General features: G+C 36.4%; 2 protein-coding genes across 4 annotated transcripts; both read right to left on the bottom strand.

The window, feature by feature from the left end:
• Positions 1 to 94: 94 nt before the first annotated feature.
• phb2b (prohibitin 2b) lies at positions 95 to 7,258 on the bottom strand. Its single transcript, XM_058402242.1, has 10 exons — positions 7,145 to 7,258; positions 5,361 to 5,487; positions 4,213 to 4,297; positions 4,034 to 4,113; positions 2,746 to 2,930; positions 2,151 to 2,280; positions 1,936 to 2,039; positions 1,729 to 1,806; positions 1,422 to 1,498; positions 95 to 560 (listed from the first exon to the last, which is right to left on the bottom strand). The coding sequence occupies exons 1-10, from the start codon at positions 7,163 to 7,165 to the stop codon at positions 536 to 538; spliced, it is 912 nt and encodes a 303-aa protein (XP_058258225.1). The 5' UTR covers positions 7,166 to 7,258; the 3' UTR covers positions 95 to 535.
• Positions 7,259 to 9,081: 1,823 nt separating this feature from the next.
• pde6d (phosphodiesterase 6D, cGMP-specific, rod, delta) lies at positions 9,082 to 14,750 on the bottom strand. Of its 3 annotated transcripts, none has more exons than XM_058402243.1 (5): positions 14,507 to 14,750; positions 11,259 to 11,347; positions 10,853 to 10,978; positions 10,016 to 10,121; positions 9,082 to 9,881 (listed from the first exon to the last, which is right to left on the bottom strand). In XM_058402243.1, exons 1-5 carry the CDS (start codon positions 14,554 to 14,556, stop codon positions 9,800 to 9,802), a joined length of 453 nt encoding a protein of 150 aa, XP_058258226.1. In that variant the 5' UTR covers positions 14,557 to 14,750; the 3' UTR covers positions 9,082 to 9,799. The 3 variants fall into 3 exon arrangements, with proteins under 3 accessions (XP_058258226.1, XP_058258227.1, XP_058258228.1); XM_058402244.1 differs by having other exon boundaries at positions 11,259 to 11,354; positions 14,653 to 14,746; XM_058402245.1 differs by lacking the exon at positions 14,507 to 14,750 and adding an exon at positions 14,175 to 14,467 and having other exon boundaries at positions 11,259 to 11,354.
• Positions 14,751 to 21,022: the final 6,272 nt, after the last annotated feature.

Here is a 21,022-nt window from a genome sequence, read left to right as displayed (position 1 = left end):
TCAGTCACATTTACACACTGGCATTTCACATCTTTTTGATTGACTGACCATTTTATCTTTGGATAAAGGCTTACAAAAGCACACATTCTCAGTGACATTTTAAACACAAAAAGGTTTTATTTTGCTGTCCTTTTATGACTTTTATGTCGCACAATGATACCGCAAAGACATTGATTATTTTTTTCAGAGAATCAGTGGATTTTGATCTTACGAGCATTACTATAATACATTTGATGGCAATAACCAGCAAAGGGATAGAGGGCTGGGGGAATTAAAATAAGAACATTCAGAATAACAGATCCCTGTGTTGCATATAACTGCAATATACAGCCGAGAATGACAAAGAATAACCATTAGAGAACTTCATTGAATAAATCTTCTTGAATCAGTACTGGCAAATGTGTGTAATGAATTTAAAAGTGATGATTGGATTTAATCCATGGAAACACAGAAACTGGAACCTGAAGAATGTGATCCTGCAGTGGTGCAGAGGTCACAGCACACACAGCCAGAAAGAAAGCCTTCTCTGGGTGGATTACTTCTTTTTATTCAGTGACAATCTGCAAAAAAAACAAACAGAAATATTCCAAAAATAATGTTAAGAAACTTTTGATGGTGCATACTGGAACAACATGATGCATGTACAAGTTTGCCCTTTTTTTTAAATGAACATCCGTAAAGGGTGTGTGCAGGCTTTCATTCCAATCATGCAGGAGCAAGTGTCAAGGGTCAACAGTGCTTGCATTATAAAACATACTATTTAATGGGGAAAAGGTACTTTTGACTAAATAGCTGAATATCAGACACTGCAAAGAAGAAAATCCCAAGCAGGTAAACAAAATTTACCACAAAAACTTAAGCATGCTCATAGGATAAATTACAAAACCTGTAGTGGTTAAACTCATATTTAACAGCAAATTAATGTTTGAATTGCGAAGCAGCCAGCTAAGAGCTAAAGCTTACCTTTTATTTGTATTTTATTAATTTGCAATCTGGTCCATTATGTTGCACATAATAATAATAAATCGATTAATAAGAATTTATCTGGTGGGTGTGATTTTGGTAAGAATGTTTTCAGGTAAAAATGATGTAAAACGTTAAACCGCATAGCAAAAGTGCAAAATGATTAGAACTTAATGCCTTAGTAGCTTCTCCTTTATTTCTTTTTTTCTTTGGACTAGAGAGCCAATAGTCTCACTTTCAAGGTTTGTGGTCAAAGTTCACTTTGATAAAGCTGGCAGGAAATAAATGGAACTGCTATCTGACTGCATTTGCATTTGCTCTGACCAGCTCAATAGCTGAAGAGATGTTTTGGTACCTCTGAATTATGCATCTGCAGTAAATTATTCTGCCACTTTGGTAAAACCCGGTAAAAGAAAATATGAAATATGTCTAAAATGTGAAGTGCAACCAAGACATACTTATTAAATGAGTCATCCTGGAGATTCAGAACTAGACTGTCTGCATTCAGATATACTCGGTTCTGGGAGGTTGCAATCTGAAACACAGGGAGGGAAAGCTTTCAGACAAGAATATTATAACACACACTGCTTCCAAGTGAAACTATAAAGCACTGCATCATGCAGCCATGGATAAACTTCGGGTCAAACAACCCAAAAATATGGACAGAAAGAAACATTCCAAAAATTCTTTACAGTAAATAAACGTTAAACTTGATGAATAAAAAGATGAAAAAGAGTCTAAATAAATGATCAGGGGCTGACGAACCGTTTTAGCGATGTTCTGTGCTGCTCGGATTCTCCTCAGTTTGAGATATCCAGGATTCTTTGTGACCGCCTCTCCTAACTTTAGGGACAGAAATAGTATAAGCATATACCATCATGTATCATATACATATACCTATTGAACATGTCCTGTATAACATTATATTACATATAAATTGTATTAAATTTGCCTAGAGGAAGTCATTCCCACCATTTTGGCTGCTTGGGCCTCTCCTTCAGCTTGGATGATCTTTTGCTTCTGATCCTGCTTAGCTTTTTCCACAAAGAACTGAGCTCTCTGTGCCTCTTGCTGGGCTACAGGACAACAAGACCATATAAATCTTCAACATGCAAGCTTTTATACTGCATCTCTTATTAAATGTGTTAATAAAAAGCTGCTGTTATGCATAGCCGGGCGTTACACACCAACTTGTTTGGCCTCCACAGCTGCTGTGTACTCTCTGCTGAAGCTCAGCTCTGTGAGGGCTACGTCATCGAGAATGATGTTGAAGTCTTTAGCACGTTCGACCAGCTCTCGACGGATCAGCAGTGAAACCTGACCGCAGAAAATCGAAGAGTTCAGATTGAGTCTGAAATCTCTACATGAAATGAATGGATGAAGTAAACAACTAAGACTGAAAACAATATCATATCTTGTTTCTTGTGTTCTGACACCTTTCTATCAGAACCAGCATTAATGTCTTCAGCAATTTTTTTTTTTTGCTGTTTTAAAAGACTTCCGCAGCTTCAGTCAGTGGGAACGTCTGTATGGTTCTGTTTGCATTAGATTGACATGTTTGTGTGATATCAGCTGTAACCTCTGAGGGTGGGCAAATACACGAGTAGGAAACTGTTTACTAAAGGTACTGATGTATCTTGTCATATCTAAACTAAAGCATCTTATGCTTTATCTTATCTTATGATCATATGCTGGTTTAGGTCAGCTACTTCAGGAAATTAGCAGTGTGTGTGTGTGTGTGTGTGTGTTTGTGTGTTTGTGAGCGTAAAATCATTGCCTTACCTGAGCTCTTTGCGTTATAAGCTGTGAGGCATTGAATTTGGCTACAACGCTTTTCAGGACTTCATTGACTATGGAAGGAAGGACACGCTCATCATAGTCCTTCCCCAGATGCTGGTACATATAGGGAAGGTTGGAGGCCATGGGCCGTGACAACACACGCAGCGCAATGTTCACCATCTGAAGGTCTGAGCACACAGAAAAACACAAGCAGCATGAAAACAAAATACGTTCCTAACTGGTATAAAGTCGATATACAGCGAGAGGAAAATATGTATTTGAACACACTTGGGTCTTTGCATGTCTTTTGAATTTGTAATTTTAAATAAGAACAATAAAGTAAGTATTCATAATCATAAACAAAGATATGTTGTAAAATAAAATTGATAGGGGAAAAGTATTCAGACACTATTAAAAATGTGTGCATGTGTACAAAAAAATAATAAATTGCTGTAAAAATGATAAATGTCGCAAAAAATATTTGCAAATAACGGAAAACAACTGTATCTGTGCACACTGACCTTGAATTAGCATTTTTACTGATATGGCCAAGATGAATACAACAGTCTATTTCTAGATCAAGAGACTATTTATTACACAAAAATCTGTTATTTATTGCATCACATTCCCTTTCTGTAGGAAGACTCTCACTGTATAGTAGTATACATTCATATACAGTAGTATGTGCTACATTCTTACAAATACTGTACGTAAAAAGACTTCTGAGCACACAACAGATGATGAGAAAATATTTTTAAAAATGCATATATACATTTTTTTTTTTTTTTTTTTTAGAAAAACTCATAACTGTTTTATTAACAGTAAAGACAAGTGTATAACGTCATGTTAAAGGTTCTACCATGTACCATACCAATAAAGAATGTACAGAATTTACTGAATAACCAGCACAAAAAAACTGTCAAGAGATCTTTACATCCAATACACAATTTTCTCAGCCTACAATTCTAATCTATGTATAATCAGCACAGAAAAATATGCCACGCTTTGCCCTACACTGAAAGAACTGAAAACACAATGACAAAAGAATAATCGATATTCATTTATGCAAAACAAATATGTTTCAGAACTGTCCTGAATTCCTCAGTGAAAGATATTCAAATAAATTAAGCTATAAATCTGTATAATTCATCGACATTCATGTCCATGGTAATTGCAAATGAACTACATATGCTCTTTATGAAGACCAGGTCAAAAAAACTTTAGTTTAAAACTATTTAATTTGCTGTATTAGAATAAGGCTAATAAATGACAACTCTGGAATGATACACACCTTTACTTCCAGTCAAAGAGGAAATCTTGTTTGGTTTTGCCCTGATATCATAAATAATCGGGTACTGAAACCATGGTATCCTAGAAGAAGGGGGAAAACAATAAGATTTGAGTATTAATGGTAAATACATTCAACAAGAGTGTTAAAAAGAATTAAAGTGCACTTTGTATAAGAACTACCTGAAGTGTAGCCCCTCAGACAGGACAGTGTCCATCTGCATTCCACCAATTCTGCTGAAGATGATCGCTCGCTGACCACCCTCCACTACAGGACAAACATCACACAGTCTTATTATGTACTGTATATCATTCAGATAGTTTTCACTTCTATACACATCCACTTAGAAGATAGTGATACAACAGACACAGAAAATTATCAGTTAACCTATGATGAAAGTCAAAGTCAAAGAAAGAGTGTATTTTTTTTATTTTATTTTTTTTTTTACAAACATTGGATCATGGCAGACAAATTCAAGGTCTCATTTGTGTTTTTTGTATGCTCTGTTATCATAACTCAGCATATGATAACAGAGCATACTCCGGCTATCAAACGCTCAGGGTGCAATCAGTGTTCCTGTTCATCTGTCAGGCATTCTGTGAGCCACTTGTGCTCCACTAAAACTTTGTGAAAGCATCTTTTCACAGGGTTTGCTTTGTGCACAGGGGCATTGTCTTGCTGGAACATGTTTAAATACCTGTAATGCTACTTTGCTTCCAACTGTGTGAACTGATGAGGATGGCTTATGCATGGATGTGATACACTATATTGCTAAACGTTTTGGGACGCCTGCCTTTACATGCACATGAATTTAGTATGGAGTTGGTCTGCCCTTTGCAGCTATAACAGCTTCAGTTCTTCTGGGAAGGCTTTCCACAAGGTTTAGGAGTGGGTTTATGGGAATTTTTGACCATTCCTCTAGAAGCACATTTGTGAGGTCAGGCACTGATGCTGGACGAGAAGACCTGGCTCGCAGTCTTCGCTTTAATTCATCCCAAAGGTGTTTGATCAGATTGAGGTCAGGATTCTGTGCAGTCTAGTAATGTTCCTCCACACCAAACTCACTCATACATGTCTTTATGGACCTTGCTTTGTGCACTGGTGTGCAGTCATGTTGGAACAGGAAGGGGTCATACCCAAACTCTTCCCACAAAGTTGGGAGCAAGAAATTGTCCAAAATGTCTTGGTATGCTGAAGCAAAGAGTTCCTATCACTGGAACTAAGGGCCCGAGCCCTTAAACCCTTTGGTAATATAAGGTAGTCAGCTGTCTAGAACCTTTTGGTCATATAATGTACAAATAACAAAACAACTCACAGACGAGGGCATTACCTGTATATGTAGCCTCTTTGATTCCATAGGCAAGTGCACCAGCACCGATTAGTAATTTTAATCCAATCCCTGCACCACGAGGGCCAGATGACATACGGCCAGCAAAATCCCTCAAATGCTGAAAAAACTATTCCATACAAAAAAGGAAAAACTGTTAATCTTCATGATCCATGTAGAACATCTTTGCTCAAGGACATTGAATGGATGGGAATAATGAATGGCTTCCAGATTTAAATTCTATGAAATCAGCTGGTATGAGTAAGAATGCTCAAGGCTAAAGCTGACAGTTACATTAGTGTCCATTTGCCAGTGTGTCAGACGAAATATCTAAAGCTAGGGATTGCTATCTTATCCTAAAAAAAAAAAAAGAAAAAAAAAAGCCATGGTTCTCAAAGTGGGGTCTAGAAAGCACAGTTAGGGGGTGGATAAATTTCTCTTTTCTTGGGAAAGCAACTATTAGTAGAGTTAGGCTATAAATAATGTCATGTGGGTGTAAACATCAGAAATTCATAAGAAAAACTCTCTAAAAAGCTCTAAAATAAAAAATAATAAAACTCTAATATAAAAATAAACTCTAAAAATAAATATGAGTGTACACATACAATAAATGTGTGTCATTTTTGTAAGATAAAACTGTACTGATAAAGGGATCACTGACTGGAAGAAGTTACAGACAAAGGGGTTTGTTTTTTCTCCCAAACAACCAGCAGATACACTACCGCTCAAAAGTCTGAATAGAAAAGATGGCAAAAGAACAGGACATGCTGACATGTCAGAGTTAGAAATAATGATTTTGATGGAAATGATGAATGTTTTCTTCAAACTTTGCCTTCATCAAAAAAAAACACATTTTGCAGCAATTACAGCCTGGGCATTCTACAGTAGCTGTCAATTTTTCAAGATTTCACCTCATGCTTCCTGGAGCATCTCCCACAAGATGAATAGCTGAAATCAAGCTGAAATATGTGATCCCAAAACATTTGAGCAAAAAAGTGATCCCAAACATTTGAGCGGTAGTGTATATATTAACTGTTAAAACCTCACACAAACGAATTAACTAATTTGACTTGGGTGGATATGCGTTTATTTGAAGCAAAAAACCATCAGCCTAGACCTGGTGTAGAATATTTTAAAACCGAAACAAGCTAACTTACAAGAAGGCAATCAAGTGGTTTGTGTCATCCAGCCAGGAGAAGTGATTAGGGCTTATTCTTTTGACTAGATTTACTCCAAAACAACAACAACACAGCTTTACTCCTTTACTATGACCCATTAACTAGTTCATGTTCAAGTCTTTAGCAGAATTAAGTCACGTTGAAGCTCTATCATCCCGACTAGAGTCTGACACATGGTTTTAGTGATTTTACTGATTTTTAATTCATTAAGAACTGTTAATGAACTGAATCAGGTGAGCATGTGGAGGTGAAATGTCCAGGAAGGAGAGTTCTCCAGGACAAAGGTTTGGTACCTGTAGATAAATCTGAATATGATTTCCCTTTATATGTGTGCTATTATGTATTAAAAGCTCATACCCGACACATAAGGGACGACTATAATAAATAAATACGAATGTCTAAGCCAGTTCCTAGATATTTCAATACACACTATTTTAAGTAAGCAATGCTGCACTGAAGTCCTGTATGCTGCAATACTAGTGTTAATCTTATTCTATTATATGCATGCTATTATTTTCTTAACGTCGTTACATAAACACGGCTCATCTGAACCTAATGATAAATGATTCATTGTCCATGAAAGAGGAATATATAGTGCAAATTACTCACATTGGGCTCTTTATTCGCCATGCTTTACCACTAGTTTTCCCAAGGTCGGCACTAACAACTTCCGCATCCACGGAGGAGGATTCTGGGATATGTAGTTTTCTTGTCTTGAGTTACTCGAACTGACGTCAGACTCAAGGTCCTGAGGGGCCACAAGCTGAGCTCTGTAGAGATTAGTGTTTTTAACTTCATGACACACTGAATCCGGCTCAACAAGGTCTACTTGTAATGTAGATGATGAACTGAATTCGTTTTTTAATAAAAGGTAGTGATGTGAATTTGGCTCTGCTGGATTTTTTAATAAGGGTTATTACTGTGTGGTTTATTAACACTGCTAGGCTGGATGGGACCAGTTTTTCAACAGGTGACTGTTGCCACCTCAAAGCTCCACAGTTTCCAGTTTGATCCTTAGCTTGGCTTACTTACTGATTGTAGAGATTTGCATGTTTTCATGTTTTCATGGGGGTTCCTCTGTGTCCTCTCTTTTCCTCCCACCTTCCAGAAACATGGCAGTAGATGGATTGGTGATGCTAACTAATAATGTGTATGTAGTGTCCTGAGTTGAACTTGCATCTAATCCAGGGTGTATTCCAGGCATACACACAATACATCCCATAACCTTGTGCTCCAGTACATCTGATTAGATAGACAGGCAGACAGACAAACAGATAGATAGATAGATAGATAGATAGATAGATAGATAGATAGATAGATAGATAGATAGATAGATAGATAGATAGATAGCATAAAATAATAATTTTTAAATAATAAAAATAACTTTATTGTCATTGCAAAGTACAGGTACTTAGCAACGAAATGGTGTTTAGCATCTCCCAGAAGTGCAAATAGAAGAAATTGTAGAAAAGTACAGATAAATATGTAAATATGTGCATCAGTAAACATGGCTATGTCAGTACGTGCATAGAGAAGTATGTGCAAGTTGTATTTACAGCATATAAAGTGTTAAGAAATATTTATATATTATATATTTGTATTATTTATTTGAGTAATTATATATTTGTGCAAACTGTGTGCAGTATGTACATTGTATGTACAACAGTAACAGAGATAATATACAGTGTATATACAGATAGTCACATTATCATCTAGTGCTTGCTAATATTATGAACAGCTGCTATGCTAATTCCTTTACACTTCTTTACCTTTTTCTACCCATCCCGAGGCATCTAGAGATGGCCAGCTCCAGTAGACCTCCAGTAAGAAGAGGCCAACCCTGCAATGATCCTGAGGCATCCAGAGATGGACCAGCTCCAGTTAGATTCTGCTTTGTGAAGATTTTTGGGGTATATTAAAAACGAAGATCCCAACCCTGGACTTTGAGAATGACAACAACATCCTAATTAATACACAATAACATTCTACAAATGCTGTATCTGCATCACACAACTCCAACTGACTGTAAATGACTGTACAAAGGACATTATTCATAATCACACTCTCCGGTGTCACCCAAATGAGGATGGGTTCCCTTTTGAGTCTGGTTCCGATCAAGGCTTCTTCCTCTTACCATCTAAGGGAGTTTTTCCTTGCCACAGTCACCTCAGGCTTGCTCACTAGGGATGATTTTGTCTAACGTTAATCTAGGACTTTTGTATTATGTTTCTTATGTCCTGTAAAGCTTATGTCCATTGTTAAAAGTGCTATACAAATCAAATTGAATTGAATAGATTAATATTCCCAGCTTCACACCCAGTTTTCCCATGTTAGGCTCTGGATCCACAACAACCATAACCAGCATAAAGCACTCAATGAAGAAGAATAAAATAAATTCACCCTTGAAAAACCATTAATTTATACGGATTTATATTGTATATGTACACTATTGTTTCCACTGCTTCCACCGAGTTAAAACAGTCCAAAACAGTCCTCCAGACATATCAATCATTGAGCAGATCCACAAAAGGAGACATTCATAAATATACAACAACATTTCATTGCTTTTAATAAAGAAGGTCAAACAGACATAAATGGTGAGAATTTGTTATGATGGATAACCTTTCTGAGCATCCTGGGCAAGAAAGATTTAATTTAAGAAATCAAACAGGCCAGGTTACACAGAGTAGCTTCAACAAAACCACTGCTTGTACACAGATTTATCCCCCCCCCAAAAGTGGAAGAGCTAATACAGCTGGTACTGATAGTCTTATAGGTATACACCTATTTAAAAAGAAAACAAAACAGCAGAGTTCAAGGGAAAAGGCATCACTCAAGGATATCAAATTTTAAACCCATAATTACATCATGTATTTAAACACTGCCTATCTTACAATTTTGTTAAAAAAAATGATATTAGCAACCACAGAAACTGGCAGAAAATATTTAAAAACAGAATGCAAGGAAGCAGTATACAATGCAGGATTTAAAAAAACAGATAAGAGAGGGAAAAAAATGTACAAATAAAACAATTTACATGGTCAGGTTGAGATGAGCATCACTGCCCTTGCTTCCAAGTCTTTTCATTAAACTGGTGTGACTGTTTAACCTGAAATTTAGTCTGCTCAACTTGTTTCCTTTAGTGTCGTTGTCATGGTGCCAGGGAAATACTCATTAAGCAGAGTTTCGTCTGGCCATAAAAAAAAAAAGTGATGTGTGCATCCTTCTGAATGACAGAATGTAAAAAAGGATAGGCTTCACATCTCAGACATAGAAAAGCCGTACTCGAGAGGTGCTGACGTGAAGCTCGTCGTCGTAGAATTTCGTCTCTATGACAACATTTCCACTGCGAAAGAGGGGAGAATATTTCTGTAAACAACTGGAGAATAGTAAACAAGCATCTAAATAAAATAAAACTGATACCCTCCATCTTAGACATTAAACATCACTATAAAAGATGAATGAAGAAATGGGCCTTACGTTAACACGTTAGCAGGCATCATCTGTGACTCGGGTGCTGCCTCTATCAAAGACTGCCATGTGTTTGTGGAATTGGGGATCACAAAGCCAAATTCAAAGAACCACTCTGAGGAAAACAAATATTGAAGTTAAGACAAAGAGGACCATAACAATGCAATTACTGATAACGTAAAATAAGCGATAAAATAAAATGAGCAACTTCATTAGCAACTAAATCTAGATGTAGATTTGATTCATTCATATTAAATAAAAAAAAAAACTCCATCACATCTGAGGTGAATTAACAATTCTGTGGCTAATAACAGGATTTTATGAAAAAACCATATTGCACATAATTTGTGTGGTTTTATAAATTCTGTTTACACCGATCAGGCATAACATTATGACCACCTGCCTAATATTGTCTTGGTCCATGTTTTGCTGCCAAAACAGCCGTGAACCATCCATGCACTGTGTGTTCTGACACCTTTCTATCAGAACCAGCATTAACTTCTTCAGCAATTTGAGCAACAGTAGCTTGTCTGTCGGGCCAGCCTTCGTTCCCCACATGCATCAGTGAGTCTTGGCCGCCCATGACCCTGTCTCCGGTTCACCACTGTTCCTTCCTTGAACCACTTTTGATAGATATTGACCACTCCACAAGAGCTGCAGTTTTGGAGTTGTTCGGTCGCCTAGTCATCACCATTTAGCGCATGTCAAACTAATATAACCCTAATATATCCCACCCACTAACAGATGCCATGATGAGGATATAATCAGTGTTATTCACTTCACCTGTCAGTGCTCATAATGTTGGTTTAAGTAAAAGAAAAAATATAACAACAAAGAAATGCCGACCTTCTAGACACTGGCCTTTGAAGAGAACCTTCTGCTCCAGGCGAAACTTTTCCAGCTTTTCTGATGAGGAGAAATTAAGCTCTCTGGAGACAGCTTTACATTTTAGGATCTTTTTGGGTACCCGAGCTAGAAGAGACAAGAGTGACGGTCCAAAATGGATGCACAGCCTTTTAATTAAAATGGACTATATATGGGATCCCATTGGGAATAACATGTTTTAAAATTTTTCCCCACTTAAAAAACCAAATTAAAAAAAAAACAATCTAAGTACACTAAAGGAAAAAAAATTCATTACAGTCTTATAGCAATGATGTAACTGCAGAATGAATAAGTCAGTGCAGAAAAAGCCTGTAAATGCTTGGAGTAAGTGTTGCAGTGTCATGATACAGCCTAAGTGCTTTCATACCTTCATGTTCTACACCAGGAACAGAGAGATCTTCAGTTCCCTGCCAGAGAACTTTCCCCGTCTCTGCATCCCTCAGGTTCATCCAGTTTCTACAGACTGGTTAAGGAAGCAGAACATTAAAAGACTTGATATTTATTAGTAGGTAAAGGTAATGTTATATCTTTAAATACTGTGACATCGCAATGGACTGTTTGGATTGTAAACTGAGTCTAGTAATTCCTAAAATGTTCACCACAACAGAGTAAACAAAAGACATCCTGCTTTAATTAAACCTTCCTGAAGTAAAAGACATCAGAACAATGGCTTGTCACAATCCACCATGCTTCAAGTCAGGGACATCTGACCTCTACAACTTCAGACCACCTGTGTGTCTCTCACTGCCCTCTCTGTGAGACACACAGGCACAGTGGACTGAGTGTGTCAGCACCAGGCCACAACGCAAACAACCGCCCTGGAAACCAACCACCTAAGGACCGACGGCTAACAAACGGAGGACAAGGTTTACAATACAGGGTACAAACCCTTGCTATCCTTTATACGCATTTCAATCATTAATCATTGATAACAAGTCCAAATACATCCAGATTCACGTAAAGTTATGAATAAGTATCTAAAGAAGCTGTAAGAAATTTGTTATACACAGCATCATCAAATTCAAATCTAATTACTTGGCAATATCCACAAGATGTCCTTAATATTTTATGCAGTGTTGTACTGTAATATTAGTAGCTTAGGGGAACGTCCCAAAATTCTCCCAGCTACGGAAAACCTGAGGCTCGTGAATGATAGCTGACAAGTCAGAATCAGAAAATAGCACGAGGATGTTAAAATGCAGAACTGATTAAATGGAAGACTGTCGCTAACAGGCTGGGCCATAGCGTTGGAGATTAGCACTAGTGGTGACAGGTGTCTGTGGGATCACACCTGCTGAGATACAGCAGTGATGCACAGCGAGTGTCGCAGGGGAGGGAGCCTTTTACTTGCAAACAATGACACAGTCTACCTAATTAGTCCCTGGGTGACACTGCTTTCATGAAAGTCACATACATTTTTTAAACATGACCTACTGTCTAAGAAAAAAAAAATTGCTGGCATTTCTGAATTGACGTCAGTCATGCAGGTGAATGAAGTATCAGCATGAAGGTATAAAGAAGAGCACTTTGTCTTGTTATTTACAGACACACACTGTGTCCTTTCAGATGTTCGGTCCTAAATCAGGTCAAGCAACCTAAAAATTCATTCTGTTTATTTATAGGCAAAGCCCATTGTGACTTATCATCTCCTTCTAACCCCTTCACACAGCTTTATAAAAGAAACTCTCGTGTCTCGTTATTAATAACTACCCATTACTAAATATTAATAACAAAATCAGACAAATCAGAGGAAGTTCTGTACAACACATACTTCTACCCTCAGTATGCACACGTCTAGGTGCAACTTCTCTAAGGAGACCTACTTTGTACACTGCATTTACTCCTGGGGCTTACGGATGGAGAATCACAACTACACCACACTATAGTCGCATAATACAGCAAACAAACAGATCCCCTTTCTGAACCTTCATATAAGAAGCCTTTAGCTGGACGGTTAATGAAATAATGGTGACAAAATGTCTAGGTTCAATAATTACACAGATTAATGAAAGCTAAAAGTGTCGTCCGATCTTTTAGGATTGTTCTGTGCATCACAGTAAATGCAATGTTATGTAATGCACTGAATATCTGATCGGAGAAGCACATAACACATATTTTAGAGCCTTTCATAAATCGTGTCAAATAAAATAAAAAAAAAAAGAAAGAAAGAAAGAAAGAAACTAATCAGAACAGACCTATGCGTCCTTGCATTTGAATTTGAGTAACAATTTGTCTTGTGTAGATGCATTCATTATCGTGGAATCAAAGCTACAATATAATATATATTTTCCACTTCAAGACTAAAAGAAAGTTTGAACGATTCAAAGCTAACAGAATAGCAAGACTTCAGGCAACACACAAGCCGGCGAGGAACATAAGGCAACAAATCCCTGTCCTTGCAATGAAGGATTTAAGAATTACCAGGCTGAATTACTCGGGAAGGTCACACACACACACACACACACACACACAAACCAAATGAGAACATTGGGCAAACTATTAAACAATAACACACTGCTATATTAGATGCGTCACTACATTAACGTTCGTCAGTTTCTCAAATATGGATCCAAATCACAAGTATGACCAAATCAAATGTACGTGCTCCTCGTGTTATGTAAAGCCAGGAGAACACATAACACACCTGAGTCCTCAGGAACATCCAGAAGTTTCTTAATGGATTCAGACCAAACAACAGCTGATTAATTAAGTACTAGACTCTTTATAATAACAATATTAACTAATAAACTGACTTGAACTTCTGTAATGCATTTAATATGTATAATTTAAGTGAAAATGGTATAGGTATAATAGAAGAAAATAGATATATAAAAATATGAAATAGAAGGAAATAGGTATATTACACTTTTCATGTATTTTTAAGAATAAAGCTTTATCATTACATTATATGCACCTTTCAAGGTAACGGTATTAAAGATGTAAAGGGAAACAGCAGCAGTGAGAAATTCTTTTGAGCATAAAACATATCTAATCTATCTTTGCAAATAGACATCATCTGCAGCAGATCTGAAGTTAGAGAGGTCAGCTAGAGTTAGGTCGCATAATAATATCAGACGTCCAGAAGAGGAAGAGGCACGGGACGGCCCCTAGCTTTAGCTGGTCAGCTAACATTAGTTGCAATGCAAGTGAGATTTAAGGAAAAGCGCAAAAATGTATTACAACAAGCAGCAGTGATGAAGCAGGATGTGTTATAACCCATCGTTAGTTACCTAGCTGCACAACATGCTCATTAATCAGATAGACAGTCGATTAATACACTAACCACGTTATTAACCACTTCGCTGGCTAGTCTTGAAAGCCAGTGGACATGTTAACCTAATTATACACAGACCTCTAAATTACTCCCTGGTTTAAAAAGTTCGCCTATGTAACAGATCCCTAGACAGATAAAGCTATTGAACATCTCCGTATAAGCTAGCCCTGGTACCGCTAGCTGATGCAGGCTACATTCCAAACATCTCCCTATTGGTGATATAGTTCACTACATGACACATAGAATCCCGTTGTGATCATACCCTATGTAGTGCCCTTAAAGGGAGACTAGACAGGCGTTTGGGATTTAGCCAATGTCTGTACCACAAGTTTAAAGGATACAGTTTAAAGCCCTTCAGAATCTCCTTTGCTCGGTCTTCGTCCGAAGACATGGTTTCGAAAAAACAGTCCGCTCTGGTGGATAAAAAACAAAACGAATACCTTTTTCGTCAATATGTGGCAAAATAACCCAAGAAATGACAATTTACCCGGCAGGATTTATCACTTTTTAACCAACAGCGCTGCGTTAATCTGAACAGAGATAGACTTGATCGTTCTTCTCAACCTACTGTAAATAGATCCTCCGACTGAGATTGACAGATGAACCAGCCAATTATTCTGTAAATTTTTGAAGGCTTGTTTAAATAATTGTCCAATGACAGTGAAGGGGCGGGATTATGGGCGGGTTTCGGTTGACAAGGGACGCGTCACCGGTGGCAACTGAAAGGTACTTCGGATGTAAACTACGGCACCCAGTGTGGGACAAACACATTTTTTACTTTCTCGCTAAAAATGTGCGCCCAACACAACAGAACTAAGATTGAATGACTGGATCAGATGTGTTTATATTCTGCAGGACAGTGGGCTCCCAGGACGTCAGGAGTTGAGAAACAATGATTTTGATTCTGAAATATTTAGACTTGTAGGTCATACTTACGTGTATACAGTACTTGACATACACTATACTGCCAAAAGTTTTGGGACACCCCAGGAATCATTGCCTTCAGGTGTTGTTTTTCAGGGGTTGGGCTTTGTTCCAGTGAAAGGAACTCTTAATGCTTCATCATACCAAGACATTTTGGACAATTGCATGCTTCCAACTTTGTAGGAACAGTTTGGGGATGACCCCTTCCTGTTCCAACATGACTGTACACCAGTGCACAAAGCAAGGTCCATAAAGACATGGATGAGCGAGTTTGGTGTGAAGGAACTTCACAGAGTCCTGACCTCAACCCGATAGAACATCTTTAGGATGAGTTAGAGTGGAGACTGTGAGCCAGACCTTCTCATCCAACATCAGTGCCTGACCTCACAAATGCTCTTCTAGTGGAATGGTCAATTAAGCATTAAGAGTTCTTTTCACTGGAACTAATGGGTCAAGCCCAACCCCTGAAAAACAACACCTGAATTCAATGATTTGGAGAGGCGTCCCAAAACCTTACAATATAGTGTATTTCCAGGTCTGGCAAAAGTATACAAGTATGAGTGTTTCATCTGAGAGTGTGTTGTCATCTGTGTGTTGTGATTTGAACATTCAAAGAAATGAGCTATAGTGTCTAACTGCACACTTGTAAGGTTTACTTACAATGCAGAAATGTGTAATAAAATATCCATTAGTTGTAGGTAGTGTTCTAAAACTCGAGCACCTAATACACTTTCATACCAATGCCACACACACTACCATGTCACAAAGAATAAACCAACACCTTAATAATATCTGTGCATTATCTTCTTTTCTATCTGATAACAAAACCACAAGCACTGGTATGAGGAAATAAATCTGTATTCTTAGAGCCTAAATGTTATATTTAAAATAAATAAATTTAAAAAATGGATGTAAAAGGGATGTAAATACACAGAAGTAGCCATATCATTATATTTGAATGTGTTATTTTTAAAGTTATTGGTATATATCAATCTGTCGGTTGATCCATCCATCCTCCCACCCAATCGTCTTTCTTTCTTTCTTTCTTTCTTTCTTTCTTTCTTTCTTTCTTTCTTTCTTTCTTTCTTTCTTTCTTTCTATTTTCATCAGGGTGTCAAGACACCAACATTCAGACTTGAACTTACAGTGAAAACAGCCTTTTATAACTGATATTGAGGAATAATTAGATGCTATCTAAGACAGAATATTGCATTACACAATAAGAACCTGCCAAGACACACAGTTACGGTACACAATATAAAAAGCCTGCTACATTATAAGCAACCACTAAAATGAACAATTAAAAAACAGTGAAAAAAAACAGTGGATTACAGACTTCATAGAAAAAAATAAGAAGAATAAAGCAAATAAGCTTGTTCATCTTTCAGGCTAGCTAGCAAATGTTTGGCACATAGGTTTGTTGCACAGGTAACTGGTAACACAGGTAGGGATGCAGGAGCTTTGTGTTTAAGGTGTAGGACTACTGATTGAAAGGTTGTGAGTTTGAATCCCAGGTCCACCAAGCTGCCACTGCTGGGCCCTTGAGCAAGGCCCTTAAACCTCAATTGCTCAGTTGTATAAAATGAGCTACAATAAGTAAAGTAAGTTGCTCTGGATAAGAGTGTCTACCAAATGACAATGTTTTAATGTATCACTCCAGCAGTGTTACAATAAGGTCCTTTGATACTGTATATACTGTATTTTCCCATAATACCAATTGGGCTAGAGTATTAAACCGTAAACAAAAATGTATTATACTGTTTTGATAATAGCATCTAACTGCGGTTATAAATGACTTACCATTGTTGTTAAAGTGACCTGTAATTACGCAAAATGTCCACAAAATGGTGCTAGGTTACAAGGGAAGAAAGCCCTTACATTTTCAAGGTGTGGCATGAATTGACAGGTTCACTCTCATATTCACAGGGTTATTATATTCATAATTAGCTTTCTGAAAAATGTAATTTAGCAAAATTATGAACAGACTATGAAGTTGCTTTTTGGGCTTCATGTTTAGGCAATACACATGGTGACAGCTGTGGGGTGCGCAGGGCTAAGTGAAGTCTGGTGTATACTGGGACGCTTTAACCTTTTAGTAGCAAGCCTTTAAATTTAGTAATATAATAGCAGTGCTGTAACATTTTATTATTTGATCTGAAAGTAGGATCTTTCTTTTAAAAAAAAGTTTTTGATCGTGTTTAATTCATCTAGCCATATTTGTGTTTTTATCTGATGTGTGTGAAAGCAGAAATTTCTTATCAACAACAAAAACAACAAAAATATGTCCATTTTTTTTTAAAGGCTGAATAACAAGACATCTGCGTATTAACTTGTTGCCTATTAGTTTATCACCTGCTTTTTGTTGTCAATGGAAGCGCTGTTTAAAAAGTACTGTTTTACAAAGACAGTGTTTCAGAATAAGGCCGATTTACTTGTAAAGTTTCATCCCTTTATTTATTAGTGAAAAATCAAGAATAATAATTCACACCTGAACTAGTTAGGTGACTTGGCTTTAAGTAGTTTTTTGTCAGTTTGGTGACAGTTATAACAAATGGCTGCAAGTGCATGTAAGATTTATTAGATGTACAACTAATGAGCAGAGGACTAAAGCAAGACAAAGGTAAGAAAACACAATAAAAGCTACAATAACAGTAACACTTGAATCTAACTGAATCTGAACTTGGGATGACATAACCAAGTTTGTGTCTTGGACAAGGCATAGACAATTTACCCAAAAGCAGGTTTGTGGCTGAAAAAGCCAGAGGAAACACACAGAGAGATCAGGAAAACTCTGCACAGATGCTAATTTAAGCTCAGGATCAAACTGGGGACTCAGGCACTAACAGTCCTCATTCACCATGTTCAAAATAATTGGTGCAACACAAGTTGAATTATAAATTAAACTTTGGTGAATGAAGCCATGTTGTGTTTTTTATGCATATGTGTAAGAATGCACAAGTGAACCATATTGGCATGAAATTTAAGTAGACTGTTACCTACCTTTGCATATAAAGTCTGCAGAAAAGTTTGAATTTGTAAATAATAAACTTCTTTGAGTAATGGCCTTAATACATAGATAAGATTAATGAGCTGGAATGTATTTGTCGAACTTTCAGTGTGAGCTATAGTAACACCAAAACCCTGCAGCTCTTTCAAACATTTATCTATCTCATCACAGCTGTTCTAGTTAGCATGCTTCGTTTAGATACAAATAAATCAGCCTGATTTTATTAGAATGACATTACTGGAGGAAAGTCATTTGTAACATTGGAGAACTTTAACCAGCTATGGAATGTGTAGACAAATTAGAGGGAAAAAGCTGTATTGATGTCCAACTGTTGGTTTAAATGAGGTGGATGTAAGTGCTTCAGATCTAATAGTGCACTGGATTTATATCAGTGTATGAACCTTGACTAAGAGCTGGTCAGTGTTCCAGTCTTAGATCTTGTTTAACACGAATATAGAGAATATTATTCTAATCCCATACTATTCATGAGATGACATTAATCACAAATTATGCATTGTAGTTTATAATTCATTAAGTAATATAATGTTTTAGGTCATCTTCTATCTCCCTTTATATTAAAGGTACATAGGTTTAAAAGGTACTAAAAAAAGAGAAAAGAGGTTTAAAAGATAAAAAATGTTGTCCACACAGAGTTCTGTTTTCTGTTCTACATTTATGTTAGAAGTTAATTGAGAATTTTTAACACCTGAATAAGTCTAAAATAGTGTTTTAGGTTGTTTTCTGCAACAGTGATATACATAACATCAGAAACACTCTATTATATCAGTCAATCTATCTATCTATCTATCTATCTATCTATCTATCTATCTATCTATCTATCTATCTATCTATCTATCTATCTATCTATCTATCTATCTATCTATCTATCTATCTATCTATCTATCTATCTTATGGGTCTTTTGTCATTAGTCATACATTTTATGGTTTGCAGTAATAGTGAAAGATTATTACTTTTTTTGCACACATTCGACATAACTCATGCAAAATTTGCTTTAGTGCCAGATTATATTGCTTTTTGCCAAGATTAAATGCAGTATCCATATATTAAATAGATTTTTAGATAGAGGATACTTCTGTTTTGTAGTGAGTGATGGCTCAGTGGTTAGGGCTCTAGGTAACTGATCGGAAAGCTCCAGTACATTCAAACTGCCATTGTTAAGCCCTTGAGCAAGGCCCTCAACCCTCTGTGCTTCAGCATATCGTGCAGCTGTATCATGCTTGACCCTTCGCACTGACCCCAACTTTCTTACAGTCTGGGATATGTGAAGAATGAAATCTGCTGTACTACAATGTATATGTGACAAATAAAGGCTTTCTTCTTCTCTTAAAACTGAAAAAAAGATGGAGGATTTAAGTACATTTCTGGATATATGATCATTTTACTGAAATCCAAAAATATCCAGTGTCAGTGAACAAACCCCCAAATAAATTCTAGCTCAAAAATCAATCTGTTAAATTACCTGAACAATGAATTGAAAGAAGGACAACAGCTCAATGGATGTCACTGTGTCAGCTGTATTAAACAATGCAGAATACAGTGCACAGAATTACAGTGAGTCCTGATATTTACCCAATAAAAACATGTGTTGGGATTATGGTGCAATATTATACAGCTTGTGCATAAATAGTAATATTTTCTTATCCTATATTTATAATTTATAATTCTTATGTCTCAGTTTACCAGCCAAATCCCATGCATGTTCTATTAAAAACCTTTATTGAAAACATGGAACCAACAATTTAAGATACTACTACTACTACTACTACTACTACTACTACTACTACTACTACTAATAATAATAATAATAACAATAATGTTAATAATAATAATATTAATAAAAATAATTATAAATGACTGACTGACTGAATGAATGAATGAATGAATGAATGAATGAATGAATGAATGAATGAATGAATGAAGCAGCTTTTTAAAAGGCAATAAAAAGCTAAAACTGCAAATAAACACATTTGCAATACTCAATATCTGTAAAAGGCCTTGTTTAAGAGTTCAAAACTTGGTGACAGCAGAAAATAAAAATGCAATATAGGATTTTTTTTCCCACTTTATTTATTTTTAGTCTTTTCAGGTGAGAAAAAGACTCGGATGAAACCTATTAGAGATGAATTATTATAGACCCCTACTGAGTTTTCTACACAGCTATTTTTTATTCATCGTTATGTAAAATAAACAGCAAGCACTGCGTGAGAAGAGTTTAAAAAAGCTATAATTATAGCAGGCGTATGTTTTAGTGTATTTTGTGCACTAGAGAACAGAACGTCATTATACTACCTACAATCTATTTATGTCTTTCATTATTTATTAGACAAATTGCAGCTTAGCTTCCTGTTTCATGATGTGTTCACGTTAGCCAGAGAGGACATTACAAAAAATATTGCATTATATCTTAGACAAATGTAATACAATTTTGTTATATCTGACGTTTCTGATGTAGTGTTATAAATATAGTGAAGCTTTTTTTTATTAGATTAGGCAAAGTAATCTCTTGTCTCATACCTTCTTTAATATAGCAGTTTGGGGGCAGATGTCTTCTGCAAATTCTAATTTATGGACAGTCAGTGTTTGGCCCTTGAGCAATAAAAATGTACAATAATCATTTCTTTAGAATTACTATGTACTTTATGTATACCATCCATCCATCCATCCATTTTCTGTATTACCTTTTCTACACAGGGTAACAGAACATAGATCCTATCCCAGGGGAATTCAGTGATGCCACTAAAGCATCATGCCCTCTCTATATACTGTATGTATACATACAAAGAAAAGAGAATCCGTAAACAAAAGTAAAAAAATATATACCCAATAGAATCTCTAGCCAGTGGTTTGCTTCAGGCCACAGTTTCAGAAAATGCAATAAATGCATGGGCTTTAACAAAGTTTGCC

Source organism: Hemibagrus wyckioides, linkage group LG11 (assembly GCF_019097595.1).
Source record: "Hemibagrus wyckioides isolate EC202008001 linkage group LG11, SWU_Hwy_1.0, whole genome shotgun sequence".
Classification (NCBI taxonomy): Eukaryota; Metazoa; Chordata; class Actinopteri; order Siluriformes; family Bagridae; genus Hemibagrus; species Hemibagrus wyckioides.
This window is presented reverse-complemented; position numbering and strand designations above follow the sequence as displayed.

What these genes read in the sequence shown, in the direction of transcription:
- phb2b (XM_058402242.1), bottom strand. Translation starts at nt 7,165, where the DNA reads ATGGCGAATAAAGAGCCCAAT. An exon ending in TGGCGAATAAAGAGCCCAAT is followed by an intron (nt 5,488 to 7,144) that starts GTGAGTAATTTG and finishes TGTATGGAATAG; the next exon opens with TTTTTTCAGCATTTGAGGGA. An exon ending in AGGCCCAAGCAGCCAAAATG is followed by an intron (nt 1,807 to 1,935) that starts GTGGGAATGACT and finishes CTGTCCCTAAAG; the next exon opens with TTAGGAGAGGCGGTCACAAA.
- pde6d (XM_058402243.1), bottom strand. Translation starts at nt 14,556, where the DNA reads ATGTCTTCGGACGAAGACCGAGCAAAGGAGATTCTGAAGGGCTTTAAA. An exon ending in TCCTGGTGTAGAACATGAAG is followed by an intron (nt 10,979 to 11,258) that starts GTATGAAAGCAC and finishes TGTCTCTTCTAG; the next exon opens with CTCGGGTACCCAAAAAGATC. An exon ending in ATGCCTGCTAACGTGTTAAC is followed by an intron (nt 9,882 to 10,015) that starts GTAAGGCCCATT and finishes CCTCTTTCGCAG; the next exon opens with TGGAAATGTTGTCATAGAGA.